The sequence below is a fragment of the Otolemur garnettii genome, unplaced genomic scaffold (assembly GCF_000181295.1).
Source record: "Otolemur garnettii isolate 467f Iridium unplaced genomic scaffold, OtoGar3 scaffold00152, whole genome shotgun sequence".
Classification (NCBI taxonomy): domain Eukaryota; kingdom Metazoa; phylum Chordata; class Mammalia; order Primates; family Galagidae; genus Otolemur; species Otolemur garnettii.
The window spans coordinates 2806401-2819677 of NW_003852547.1; the positions used below are offsets into that span (position 1 = coordinate 2806401).

The window sequence follows — 13277 nt, forward strand, 5'->3', positions numbered from 1 at the left end:
AAAAAAAAAAAGGTATTCTAGTCTTCCTTACCGTTCCCCATGGAAATGCACGGTGTGGCTATGTAGCGTATTTGGGGGTACTACCAAGACCCATCACTAGGTCTTATTATGGGAGTAGGGGCTTATATTTAAGAAATGCATAGAAATCCTGCTAGGGCTTATTTTTGGGGTAGGTCTTATTTTGGGGGAAACACAGTATCACTGCCCTGCCTAGGGGCAGAGAGGGCACAGAGGTGCTCAGGGAGTACATGTTGAGTGCATTAGTGCCTGAAGGAATAGGCAGCAGGGCACCAGTTGTGTGGATCATTTCTCTCAGCCAGTTGTCACCATGATCAGATTTGTTGCTATTACAGTTTTAAGTGGTCATATCACTCTGTTCTTTCCTCTTATATAAATCACACAGTAAAGGAATAAGTCCCCTGCCCTGGAGAACTAATAAAAGACTATGAAAACCACCAGTCAGAGATGTCTTCTGTCCTCAGTGGAATTTCCTTATTCTAGAACTTACCAAACACCCCAAACCCTAGGACACAAGTAGCTGTGGCCCATTCTATGTTCCTCACAGCATCTGCAGTGGTGATCTGCTTACAGGTAGCCGGATCCCCTGGGACAGAAAATCGGGGGAGATGTTTAGAGCTAGAAGAACTAAAAAACTAATACATCCATTTCACAGACATTGGGCACTTCCACTTCTCCATACTGGCTGACAAGGCTGGATACCAGGTCCTGACACCCACAGCCTGAGCAGAGCATCTGCTTCAAAACCTGCATCCCACCCATCCAACCAGAAAGTGGAGAAATTGATTAAAAGCAGGTTACATCAGAGAATTCTGAATCAGGACAGCCCCTGAATACCAAGAGTCAGGGGAGAGAGGGACCTGAAGTCCCCACCTCCCCTTCCAGAACTCAGGGGAATTTGTGCAAATCATACTTGCAAGTGAGAATGAAAGAGGAATGTCTTTGGGTCTTGGAGAACTCACAGTACAGAATCTCATAGTCCCCGGAGTTGGTCACAAAGCAGCCGCTATCCTGGGCCCAATCCAGGTGAGTGATAAAACTGGAATGGCCCTGCAGAGGACGAAAGGGGAGGAGTTAGAGCTGGAGAGGGCAGAATAATAAGAGGGGGCGGGACTAGATTGGGAAGGGTGGAAGGCAAAATACAGAGGTAGGGTGAGAACACAAGAGGTCTGAAGAGAGGATACACAGGCCTTTGGCGTGGGGGCGGGGCCAGACTACCATGGGCGGGGCCAGACTGTGATGGGCGGGGCCAGACACAAGCACTTAAGAACACAGAAATTTAGAACAAGTGTGAGGAGCTAGACACAGAGGGACCAGCTTTGAATGCAGGGGGCAGGGCTACACGGAGGAGTGTGCTTAGAACGTAAGGGGTGGAGCTACACGGAGGGAGGGGCTTAGCACGTGAGGGTGGGGCTACACAAGGGGCTCCGGACTAGAACACAAGTGGTAAAGTGCGTGGGCAGAGCCAAGACTCCTTGGTGTGATCAGGGTAGTCAGTTGAGCATTGAAGCTGTGCTCCCTTTAGGTAGAAAAGTGGTTAATTCTGCACCCCCTGTGCCAGGTGGTGGGTGGCGGCGCGGGCTGGGGGCCACGGCCCACTCACCGAGCATTTGCCCAGTCGGCTGACCTTGCGGCCACCCTGGTCCACCGTGTACACGTACACCAAGTTGTCGTGGGAGCCCACAGCCAGGTACGCCCCGTCTGGGGGAGGGGGAGGGGGCTATGAGGAGGCACCCAGGCTCTGCCCCCTCCTCACCCAGACTCAGCCCCCTCAGCAGTCCCAAGCTCCACCCTGCTACAGTCCCTCCCAGGCCTTATTGCCCAGGCTCCATCCCTTCCTGCTAGTAACTCTGAACCCCAGGCCCTGCCTCTCTAGTATCCTAAGCCTGTCATTTACCTGGGGAGAAGCTGACCACTGAGATCTGTTCATTGCCATCTGTGTGGATAGCCACCAGGTCATGGGTCTCCGTGTCCAACAGCAGCCATCTTTGAGGAGAAGGCATGGTGGGGGGAGGAGGGGTGAGCTGACCTGACACAAAGGGGCAGCCATCGGTAGGGCCTGAGGGAGGGATCAGATGGGCCCCAGGAGAGATTTGGGAGAGGCTGACTCCAAAGGAATATTGAGTAATCAGGGCTGTGAAACAGTGAGCTTTAGAGTAGTAGAGAAGTGGGGAGAGAAGGGCCAACTGCCCAGGGAGCAAAGAACCCCTCCCCAAATGCCCTCCTCAGCTTTACCTGCCAGTTACTGTGCCCACGGCCAGGACAGAGCCATTGGGGTGGAAGCCAGCAGAACGAGCAGGGTCCTGTGAAGGGAGAGGAGGCAAGGCTTAGAGCTGGGATTCCATGTCCCTCTGGCCATTTTCCTGCCTCAGAGCCAACTATCAGCCTGGCATGAAGGTTCTTCCCTCCCTCTCTTGCCCTTCAGGGAGGGACTCACCAGAAATCATTCTCTTTTCCTTCAACATGTTAGCCTGAATAGAAAACATTTCTCCTGTCACTGCTGTCTCTGGGTCCTTTTTTACTCATGCTCTAAATTTCTTTTTTTTTTTTTTTGAGACAGAGCCTCAAGCTGTCCCCCTGGGTAGAGTACCGTGGCATTACAGCTCACAGCAACCTCCAACTCCTGGGCTCAAGCGAGTCTCTTGCCTCCGCCTCCCAAGTAGCTGGGACCACAGGCGCCCGCCACAACGCCCGGCTATTTTTTGGTGGCAGCCGTCATTGTTGTTTGGCGGGTCCGGGCTGGGGATCCGAACCCGCCACCTTAGGTGTACGTGGCTGGCGCCTTAGCCGGTTGAGCTATAGGCGCCGAGCCCATGCTCTAAATTTCTACAGGCTCATTTATCCAAGATTACTTCCTTAGCTAATTTACTAGATGTAAGAATGTTGGGACAAAGGGTGCATCTGATTGTGGGACTCAGATCACAGCAGCTTTTAAAGACTTCTGATATATTATGCTATTTGCTTTCCATAAAAGGGTACCAATTTATCACTAGTTTTGTCTGAGGGCTCATTTCCTCACATCTTCATCAGCACTAGATGCCATTATTTTTCAATTTGGGGGGCCTTTGGTTAGTTTGCAGACAACACAGCACCAGGGAGTCAGACCTGGCTTCAAACTGCGGCTCCAACACTTTATAGCTATGTGAGTAACATCAAATAACTTTCCCTGTCTGAGACTCAGTTGCTTCAATGGCAAATGGAGGTCTTTGAGACACTTTCCAGGATCATTTTAAGCAAGATATGAAGCCCTTAGCCTGGCAAACTAGTAGGATGGTTCACAGGAAGCACTCAGTAAAGGTTACCTATGACTATAACCACACTATGACACAGAGCAACTGATTTCACCTTTCTGAGCCTGTTTCCAAGTGGGGATCCAGTATCTCTACTACCTTGCAGAGTTTCTAAGAGGAACCAATAAGATGGTGCAGGTGAAGTACTCAGCCAATTTCTCCTGGCACTGTCCATAGTCTACCTGAATCAGAATAACCTGAGGGAGCTTGTTACAAACTGTAGATTTCTGGTCCCAAACTCAGACCTCCTGAATTCACTCTCTGTGGATAGGGCTCTTATTTCTAGCAACTTCCCAGGTGATCTTTTCTCATTAGCAATGCTGAGAACTGCTGTGCTAACCACAGGGCCTGTCAGATAGCAGGTACTCAATTAAAACAGCCAAGATGAGGTTTATGATATATGCCCCTAACAATTTCTAGCACACATTATGCAGTCACAGAAATTCAAAGGCCATAAAGTAGTCCAGGGTCAGAGGTAATCCTGAGGAGATTCCTGGAGCAAAGCCTCACAGGATAGTGAGGGGGCTACAATGGGGTTGACCACCTTTCTTCTCCATGTGTCTTACCAGACTGCATAAAAACTACATCTACCAAAATACTTTTCTTTTTTTTTTTTTTTTTTTTGCAGTGTTTGGCTGGGGCTGGCTTTGAACCCGCCACCCTTGGCATATGGGGCTGGCACCCTACTCCTTGAGCCACAGGCACCGCCCCCAAAATCCTTTTCAAGAAACTGCTGTGATCTGGATACCACAATCAGATGCACTTTTGTGGCTCTGCAAGGCAGAAGGTAGAGGCTAACTTCTGCCACTCCTACTGACCATTGGGTTGTGAAAGCAATAGGATTTGCTATGGTAGCGCCCCATGTGTAGTCACTAGCCTGTGCATGTTGAAAGGCAATGTCACAGGGTATATGTTTTTAGCCATTATAAATCTAGCCAGGAATGAGTAGCTCTGAAACAAGACAATCCAATGAAACCTTTTATGATTGGCTCACGCTTGTAATCCTAGCACTCTGTGAGCAGAGGCAGGTAAAATGCTTGCACTCAGGAGTTTAAGACAAGAAGCAAGATCTCACTCTTGTTTCTACTAAAAATACAAAAACTGGGCAGCACCTGTGGCTCAGTGAGTAGGGCACCAGCCCCATATACCAAGGGCGGAAGGTTCGAATCTGGCCCTGACCAAACTGCAACAAAAATAAAAAAATGGCCAGGCATTGTGGCAGGCACCTGTAGTCCTAGCTACTTGGGAGGCTGAGGCAAGAGAATAGCCTAAGCCCCAGAGCTGGAGGTTACTGTGAGCTGTGACATCATAGCACTCTACCAAGGGCAACAGAGACTCTGTCTCTAAAAAAATAAAATAAAATAAAAATACAAAACTAGCCGGGTGTTGTGGGTGTGCCTGTAATCCCAGCTACTAGCAGCCTGAGGCAATGGGATCACTTGAGCCCAAAAGTTTGAGGTTGCTGTGAGCTATCACACCAGGGTGTTGTAGGCACTCTATCCAGGGTAAGAGTGAGACTCTGTCTCCAAACAAACAAACAAAAAACCCCCCACCAAAACCCTTCTGTGATGATGGAGATATTCTATATCTGCATCTTGCAGTATAGTAGCCACTAACCACATGTAGCAATTGAGCCCCTGAATGTGGCTTAAACAACTAAGAAAGAGAGTTTTTATTCTATTACATTTTAATTGATTAGCCATGTGTGGCCAATAGTTATTATAGGGTACAGTGTAAAGTGTAGCCCTAGACTCAACAGTTGTAGCAGCCACAGCTGCTTGGTTCTTGGACAGCAGTTTTGATGGCATGTTCTTTTTTTTTTTGAGACAGAATCTCACTATGTCATCCTGGATAGAGTGCTGTGGTGTCACTCTATCTGTGGGATCCAGATCACAGCAGCTTCTTGCAAAGGATTTTGGTAGATGTAGTTTTTATCCAGTCTGGGAAGACACATGGAGAAGAAAGGTGGTCAACTCCATTGCTCACAGCAACATCAAACTCCTGGGCTTAAGTGATTCTCTTGCCTCAGCCTCCCAAGTAGCTGGGACTGCAGGCACCCACCACAACACCCGGCTATTTTCTTTGTTGCATTTGTTATTGTTTTTTAGCTGGCCCAGGCCGGGTTCGAACCCACCAGCCTCGCTGTATGTGGCCAGTGCCTTACCCACTGAGCTATTGGCGCCACCTCTTTTTTTTTTTTCCTCAAGACAGTGTCTTACTTTGTCGCCCTCAGTAGAAAGCCATAGCGTCACAGCTCACAGCAACCTCCAGCTCTTGGGCTTAGGCAATTCTCTTGCCTTAGCCTCCCGAGTAGCTGGGACTACAGGTGCCTGCCATAATTCCCGGCTATTTTTTTCTTCCAGTTTGGCAGGGGCCGAGTTCGAACCTACCACCCTCAGTATATGGGGCCAGAGTCCTACTCATTGAGCCACAGGCACGACCCTTTTTTTTTTTTTGGAGACAAAGTCTCCCTTTGTTGAGCATGGTAGAGTACCATGGCATCATCATAGCTCACAGCAACCTCAGACTCTTGGGCTTGATCCATCCTTTTGCCTCAGCCTTCTGAGTAGCTGGGAGCTGGAACTATAGGCACCTGCTACTTTTTAGAGACAGGGTTTCACCCAACTATTTTTCAGAGACAGGGTTTTGCCCAACTATTTTTTAGAGACAGGGTTTTGCCCAACTGTTTTTTAGAGACAGGGTTTCCCTCTAGCTCAGGGTGGTCTTGAACTCCTGAGCTCAGGCAATCCATCTGCCTCGGCCTCCCAGAGTGCTAGGATTACAGGCATGAGCCATCATGCCCGGCCTGACTGCATGTTCCTGAACTCAGTCATTCTAGGTGTCCCACCTCCTGCCTGTGGCAGAGGCTCCCTCGTGGGTCAGTTCTGTGGTGGTGTTCTTGGGTTGCCTTCCAGTCGAGAACTCACTTCTTCAGCCCTATTAAGAGAGCTCCTAGGAACCAATTCCCTGTATTAAATTCTCTTTAAAAAAACCATTGTAGTTCCCAACTGACACACTGAGCCCTTGCACATACAGAAAGGTCGTTCTGTTAGCAAAGCCCTCTTCCCCTTACCTCAATGCTCCTGCTCCACAGGGGCTGATGGGACTCTGAACTCCATAGATGCACCAGCTTATCCTGCCCAGAGGTCACAAATTGGGCCCGGCTGGGGTGTGTGGCCAGGCCCCACAGCTCTTCCATGTGGCCCTGGAGGAAAGGAAGGACAGCAGAATGGAGACTGCAACCCTGGCCCTTTCCCATCCAACCCTGATGCCAGAAAGATGTGCTAATTTAGCCCCAGCCACCCACTCTGTCCCAGTAGGACTCAAGGAAGACTTCCCGGTGTGTCTCAAGGCAGCTATGATTTTCAACCCTTGACCCAGTGTATGTGTGGGTCTAGGCAAACCCTGCTCCTCCCCAGGGCATCTGTTTTCCTCTTTGCACAGTGGAAGCAGGAGAGCAGGTGGCTAAGAGCTTCAGCTCAGGAGTCAGACAGGTTGCTACACCCTGGGCACACACCCCCAGGGTCACCAGTTCCAGGGACCTGCAAAGGCCTTTCTGGAGTCAGTCTGAAGTCAGACAGAGCCCAGAAGTCTGTGAGATCTCACAGAGGGTACTCAGCCTGACAGCTCTGACCCTTAGCTCTTTCTTTCTTTCTTTTATTTTTTTGAGACAGAGTCTCAGTTTGTCACCCTTGGTAGAGTGCCATAGCATCATAGCTCAAAGCAACCACCAATTATTTAGGCTCAAGTGATTCTCTTACCTCAGCCTCCAAAGTAGCTGGGACTACAGGCACATACCACAATGCCTGACTATTTTTAGAGATGGGGGGGTCTCACTCTTGCTCAGGCTGGTCTTAAACCTGTGAGCTCAGGCAATCCCCCTGCCTCAGCCTCCCAGAGTGCTAGAATTACAGACATGAGCCATCACACCTGGCCTTCTTTAGCTCTTTCTTATTGACCGAGGGCAATCAGTCACCTACATAGGTGACTTCTCCTTGGAACCTCAGTTTAATCTTTAATTCTTATGCTCACTCAAATTACAGATAGGAAAAAAAAAATTGTTTTTTTTTGAGACAGAGTCTCACTATGTTGCCCTTGGTAGAGTGCTGTGGTATCACTGCTCACCGCAACCTCCAACTCCTGGACTTAAGCCATTCTCTTGCCTCAGCCTTCCAAGTAGCTGGGACTACAGGCACCCACCAGAATACCTGGCTATTTTTTGCTGCAGTTGTTTAGCTGGCCCAGGCTGGGTTCAAACCTGCCACCCTCAGTGTATCTGGCTGGCACTGTAACCACTGTGCTACGTGAGCCCAGACTATTATATTATTATTATTATTATTTATTATTGTTATTTTTTTTGGGATACAGGGTCCCAGTATGTCACCCTGGGCAGAGTGCCGTGGTGTCACAGCTCACAGCAACCTCCAACTCTTGGGCTTAAGCGATTCTCTTGCCTCAGCCTCCCAAGTAGCTGGGACTACCACAACGCCTGGCTTTTTTTGGTTGCAGTTATCCCTGCTGTTTTAGCTGGCCAAGGCCGGGTTCAAACTTTCCACCCTCGGTATATGGGGCTGATGGCCTACCTATTGGTCCACAGGTGCCGCCCCTATTATTATATTATTACTAGTGGTCTCTAAGTTCCCTTTTGGCCTTGGGACAACTAGAAAGTCCCTATAGTTTGTTTTTTTTTTTTCCCTTCCTTTTATTATAGAAACCAGAACAGGAGAGAGATCTAAATGCAGCAGCACAGACATCAGCTAGACGATCAGAAGGAAAATTTAGGAAAGGCTGAAGGAAAGAGGACCACTGAAGAAGGAATAATTTTGGCCAAGACTTTGTAAGCATTTGCTCGTGCCTGGCACCATCTAAGTGCTGTTTCCAATGACTCACAGAATGCAATTGGTTCTATTACTCTCCATGTTTCACAGAGACGCAGAGTTTGTCCAGTATCACACAGCTAATGAGTGATCTGGCTCTGATTCAAGCCCAGACAACCATGCCCATACCCCCAAATTCATATTTCTTTTTTCTTTTATTGTTGGGGACTCATTAAGGGTACAAGAAACCAGGTTCACTGATTGCATTTGTTAGGCAAAGTCTCTCTTACAATCGTGCAAATTCATATTTCTATGCTATAGTGCCTTTAGGAAAGGTGGGTGTTTTAACGGGGTGGAGGGTAGGGGCACGGTACACCAGGGGTGGAGGAGGGGGCATTTCATTTGCAAGAAGAAATGCAGGCAGACTCCAGAGGGCCTTCCAAGGCCTTTGGCACTGGAGACCTGGGAGGAGTCTGCAGGATGCAACCCTAGTATAGTTGGAGTGGGGGGCCTGGGGACCCTCTGCTATGCTAGCAGTTCAAGCTGTGGACTGCGAAATCATGGGCATTTCTGGAGAGGTCCTGAGTCAGGGCCAGGCCAGAGAAGGGATGGAACAAGGAGATAATGAGAAATGGGAGTGGAAAGAGAAGATAAATGGGTGGTGCAGGGAAAAGAAGAGAAATAGCTGGGGGAGGGGGATCGAAGAGAGATGCTCACCTGGACAAGCAGCGAAAAGCCCGTGTGGATAGAGCCCTGCAGGATGGAGTTGCGGGTAGTCCCCACGTACAGTGTGTCCCCCCGGCCCTCTGCCACCGTACGCACAGGGCCAAAGTCCTCAGGGACCTGGGTGAGCAGATGAGAAAGGACAGATGAGTGTAGGACACATGTAGGGGTGGAGGTGATGTGCTGGGGGGAGGATGGAGTGCTGGGAGCCTTATTGGGTGCAGGGCCTCTCTGCCCTCGTATTAGCCCATTCGTCCTCCTCACCTCCACCTCCTGCAGCTTGCTGTAGTCAGAACCCCAGAGGACCACCCTCCGATCGCGGCCCCCTCCGGACACCAGCGTCCCGTCCCGCAGGGCGCAGAGCCCAAACACGCCGCCATCGTGGGCACCCAGCACTGCCTGTGTGATGCGATTCCCACCTGTAAGGTGGCCAAGAAAGGGGTCATCATAGAGAAGCTGCCCCTGTACTGACTGACCCCTGAAAGCCCCTTGTCCACTCAATCACCATCCTCTCCACCCTTCTATCTCCCTTTCTGCCTACCTACCCACTCACCCACCATTTTCCTTTCTTTTCTTCCATTCCTTTCATTTTCTTAAATACCTTATCATCTATGCATTAAACCATCTGAAACATTTATCCATCTGCCCATCCACCCACTCATCTATCCACTCACCTATCTACTGCTCTGTCAATGCATCTGTCTACCCACTCAGCCATTCAATTCATCCATCCATCTATCAATCTGTCTATCCATCCACCCACCCCTCCATTCACCCACCCATCTACTGATCCATCTATCCACCTTTCTTTCCATCCATCCATCCATCCCCTTCTTATCCACTTATCTGGCCCCTCTTTCATCTAACTACCCATTCAGCAGTTAATCCATCCTTCCATCCAAACATCTACCCATTTTCTATTTTCCCACACATCTACCAATTCACCATTCACCCATATATCCAACCATCTGTCAACCTACCTGTCCATTCATTCAACCATTAACCCATTCAATCCACAATTATTTAACTAGTATTTATTCCAGGCTCAGTCTCATACTGGGGGCACAGTGGTGACCAAGACAACCTACAGGGCTCACAGCCCAATGGCAAAGACAGACTCACCACGAGTCAGTGATAACTCAGGGTGGTTAGGCACAGAATGGGGAAACCCAAGAGACTCTGAGATCTCACAGAGGGAACTCAGTCTAGTGGGTCAGGGAGGGCTTCCTCAAGAAGAGGACAGTTGAGCAAAGATCTGAAGGGGGCGTAGGAGTCAGCTGGGACAAGAGAGGGTGGAAAAATGGTGCAATGGACAGTGACAAGCTTATGTTACAAAAAAGCAGAGAGTAGAAGAAGCTAGACGATTAAGTGAACTAAAAAAAACCTAGAGTGAAGTGACTAAGTATAACAAGGAAGGGCAAGAGAAGGCACGGCCAGGCCATGCAAGTCTTGGTGACCTTGTCACAAGGGACCTAGGGAATCATGAAAGAGGAAGCACAGGGTCAGATTTACATTTGCTTCTGGAAACATACTGAATCGGAGGGGGCAAGACTGAAGGTCAAACGACCAGAGAGGAGGCTGGGGCAGGAGAGGAAGGAACAACCAGCAATCTTTAATTACTATCTCATTGCACTCAGCTGTGGTATCACTTCCTCCAAGTGACCTGGGCTGTCTTCATACCAGACATGTACACACATTACTTGTTCACCTATCTTCCCAACCACCCACCCATCTGACACTTTGAAGCCCTGCAAGATGGACCCAGTGGTAGGGCTGGAAGTGTGGAAACGGCTCAGATGCAGTCCCTGCCCCAGAAAGTTTACAGTCGTCTGGGAAAGACACACTGCCAGCGCTTATTCAGAGCTCCTTCTAACTGTCTCATCTCAAGGAAAGCTCAGAACAGACCTGAAGGGAGGCAGTGATACTATACCCATTTCACAGATGGGGCAACTAGGTTTTAGAAGAGATATGACTTTCCCAAGGCTGCAGAAAGAGTATGCTACACCACTGGGACCTGAACTCAGACCTTCCCAACTGCTAAACCCACTGCACAGCCCTGCCTGGGGTAACACTACCCCAGCACTGAGGCCCAGGCTCTTTGTTATCAGCAGAAGTGGCACTTAGAGATAATCCCTGTCTCCTACTCAGCTTATAGGCAGGAAATCTGAGGCCCAGAGAGGGAAAGGCTTTAGCTAAGGTCACAGAGGAACTCTGTGGTTGAGGCCTATCTCTTATATGTCTATGTGTAGTGCAGAAGATAGCGTGAAAAGGGCAAGGCACTTAGGTACCAAGTACTCTGACTCTGCCCAGCTCGGCACTGTGCTGGGTAACTTCCTTCTCTAAGCCTAGTATTTTTCTTCTGAAATGGGAATAATATTCAGGGCAGCCTGAATAAGGAGTATAATGTATATGAAAGCAACAGTACCCAGGCCCAAAATGTCATTCATTTCTTCGTGGCTTGGATAACCCATTCATTCTTTTATTCATGTATTCACCAAAGACCATGATGAACTTTTCACTCCTTTATCCTTGGCTGGGACAATCTATGAATCTCTTTTTCCTTTTAGAAACAGGGTATCCCTCTATCCCTCTGTCACTCAGACAGTGGTGCAATCATGGCTCATTGCAACCTAGAATACCTGAGCTCATCCGATCGTCCCACCTCAGCCTCCTGAGTAGCTGGCTCTATAGGTGTCTCCCATTGTGTTTTGTTTTTTGCTTGTTGCCCAGACTGGTCTTAAACTCCTGACTTCAAGCAATCCTGTCTCAGCCTCCCAAAGTGCTAGAATTACAGGTGTGAGCAACTGTGCCCAGATAATAATCCATTTATTTATTAATAAAGTTACCTACTAGTTGGAACCCACTTTTTCATTTATTCATCCATCATTGGTGAGGACAATCAACTCATTTACTCATTCACTCATCAGTCCACTTCCTGAAACAGTCTGTTCTTCATAACATTAATCCACTGACTAAAACAACCATTCATTCATTCGTTCATTCACTCATTTACTCATTCATTGCTCTATAGATCCACTGCCTGGGATAATACATTAACATAATTACTCATTAGTAGTGACAACCAATTATTTACATAGTATTTAATTGTTCATTCCTTTAATCATCCACCCATTAAGGATAATAACACAGTCATTTACTCATTCTTCCATCCATTGAGTAAGATGACATCTTCACCCATTCATTCCTTTACTCATTCGGTCGGTCATTCATTGAGACACAGGCTAGGACAGACCACCTGTCTATTCATTTATCCACCCATCCTTTTGTCCTTCCATCTACCCACAACTGAGTTAATCCATTCATTTAAAATCCAGACTTGAGTCCTAACATGGGATTTGCAGAGGATAACCTTTGGAGGAATAAAGATTTCATGCATATATGAGCCAAGCCTTGATGGGAACTAAACAAGTATCCAGTTTATCGTTCATTCCACATGAGCAGCATTAGAGGAAGGGAGGCATAGCCAAGGATGTTTGGGGAGACTGGGTTGGGACCAAACAAATGGGGCGACACTGACCTTTGCCCCAGATGTAGAGGTTCCCCCCAGAGTCCCCGGTGACCACGTCACCACCCTCCAAAAAGGTCACACACAGCACATACTTCGGTTTCTCGTGTTTCTAAGGTAGAGGAGAGAGGAAGGTGTCAGAGCATTGCTGAAGCAGGATGATCTCCTAGAGATCATCTGTCATCCAGAACTATGGTTCTGGGGATCTCCTCTATGCTTTTGAGTATGAGGCCTGTGTGGAGTAACCTCATCTCCAACCTGCCTCCAACCTGCAGTGCTCAGATAGCCTAGAATTTCTGACCCCATTGTTTCCCTTTCCCACCCCGGGGCCCACTTCCTGCCCTCTCCCACTGACGTCTGCCCTCTCCATCTTCAAAGTGTTTGTCCAGGTCCCTTTCCCTGCCTCACCCACCTCCACCTTGGTATCTCCATCTCATCTCCGCCCGTGCCTGTTCTCAAGGCCTCCCTTGTGGGAGTGGAAGCCCCAACTCTCACCAGAGGCAGGAGCCCTGTCAGAAGTGCCCTGTGTCTTCCCTCCCAGGCCCTCTGCTTCCAGCTTAGTTTGTCTATCTTAGCTAATATCTCTCTCAGCCAGTTAGCCTCTGAGTGCTATGCGAGGATAATACTGACACACACAGCACCCATTTATAGAGCATTTACTTTCTTTTTTTTTTTTTGAGACAGAGCCTCAAGCTGTCCCCCTGGGTAGAGTGCCCTGGCATCACAGCTCACAGCAACCTCCAACTCCTGGGCTCAAGCGAATCTCCTGCCTCAGCCTCCCAAGTAGCTGGGACCACAGGCGCCCACCACAATACCTGGCTATTTTTTGGTTGCAGTCGTCATTGTTGTCTTGGCGGGCCTGGGCTGGATTCAAACCCGCCACCTTAGGTGTATGTGGCTGGC

General features: G+C 48.8%; 1 protein-coding gene across 1 annotated transcript in view; it reads right to left on the bottom strand.

Moving 5' to 3' along the window:
- Positions 1-13277, bottom strand: part of EML2 (echinoderm microtubule associated protein like 2) — a 33348-nt gene that overhangs the window by 4139 nt on the left and 15932 nt on the right. The window contains 9 exon segments of the mRNA XM_012811156.2: positions 509-604; positions 981-1068; positions 1622-1719; positions 1916-2004; positions 2254-2321; positions 6382-6513; positions 8843-8968; positions 9113-9267; positions 12387-12486. Of these exon segments, the coding sequence (XP_012666610.2) occupies positions 509-604; positions 981-1068; positions 1622-1719; positions 1916-2004; positions 2254-2321; positions 6382-6513; positions 8843-8968; positions 9113-9267; positions 12387-12486 (952 nt within the window).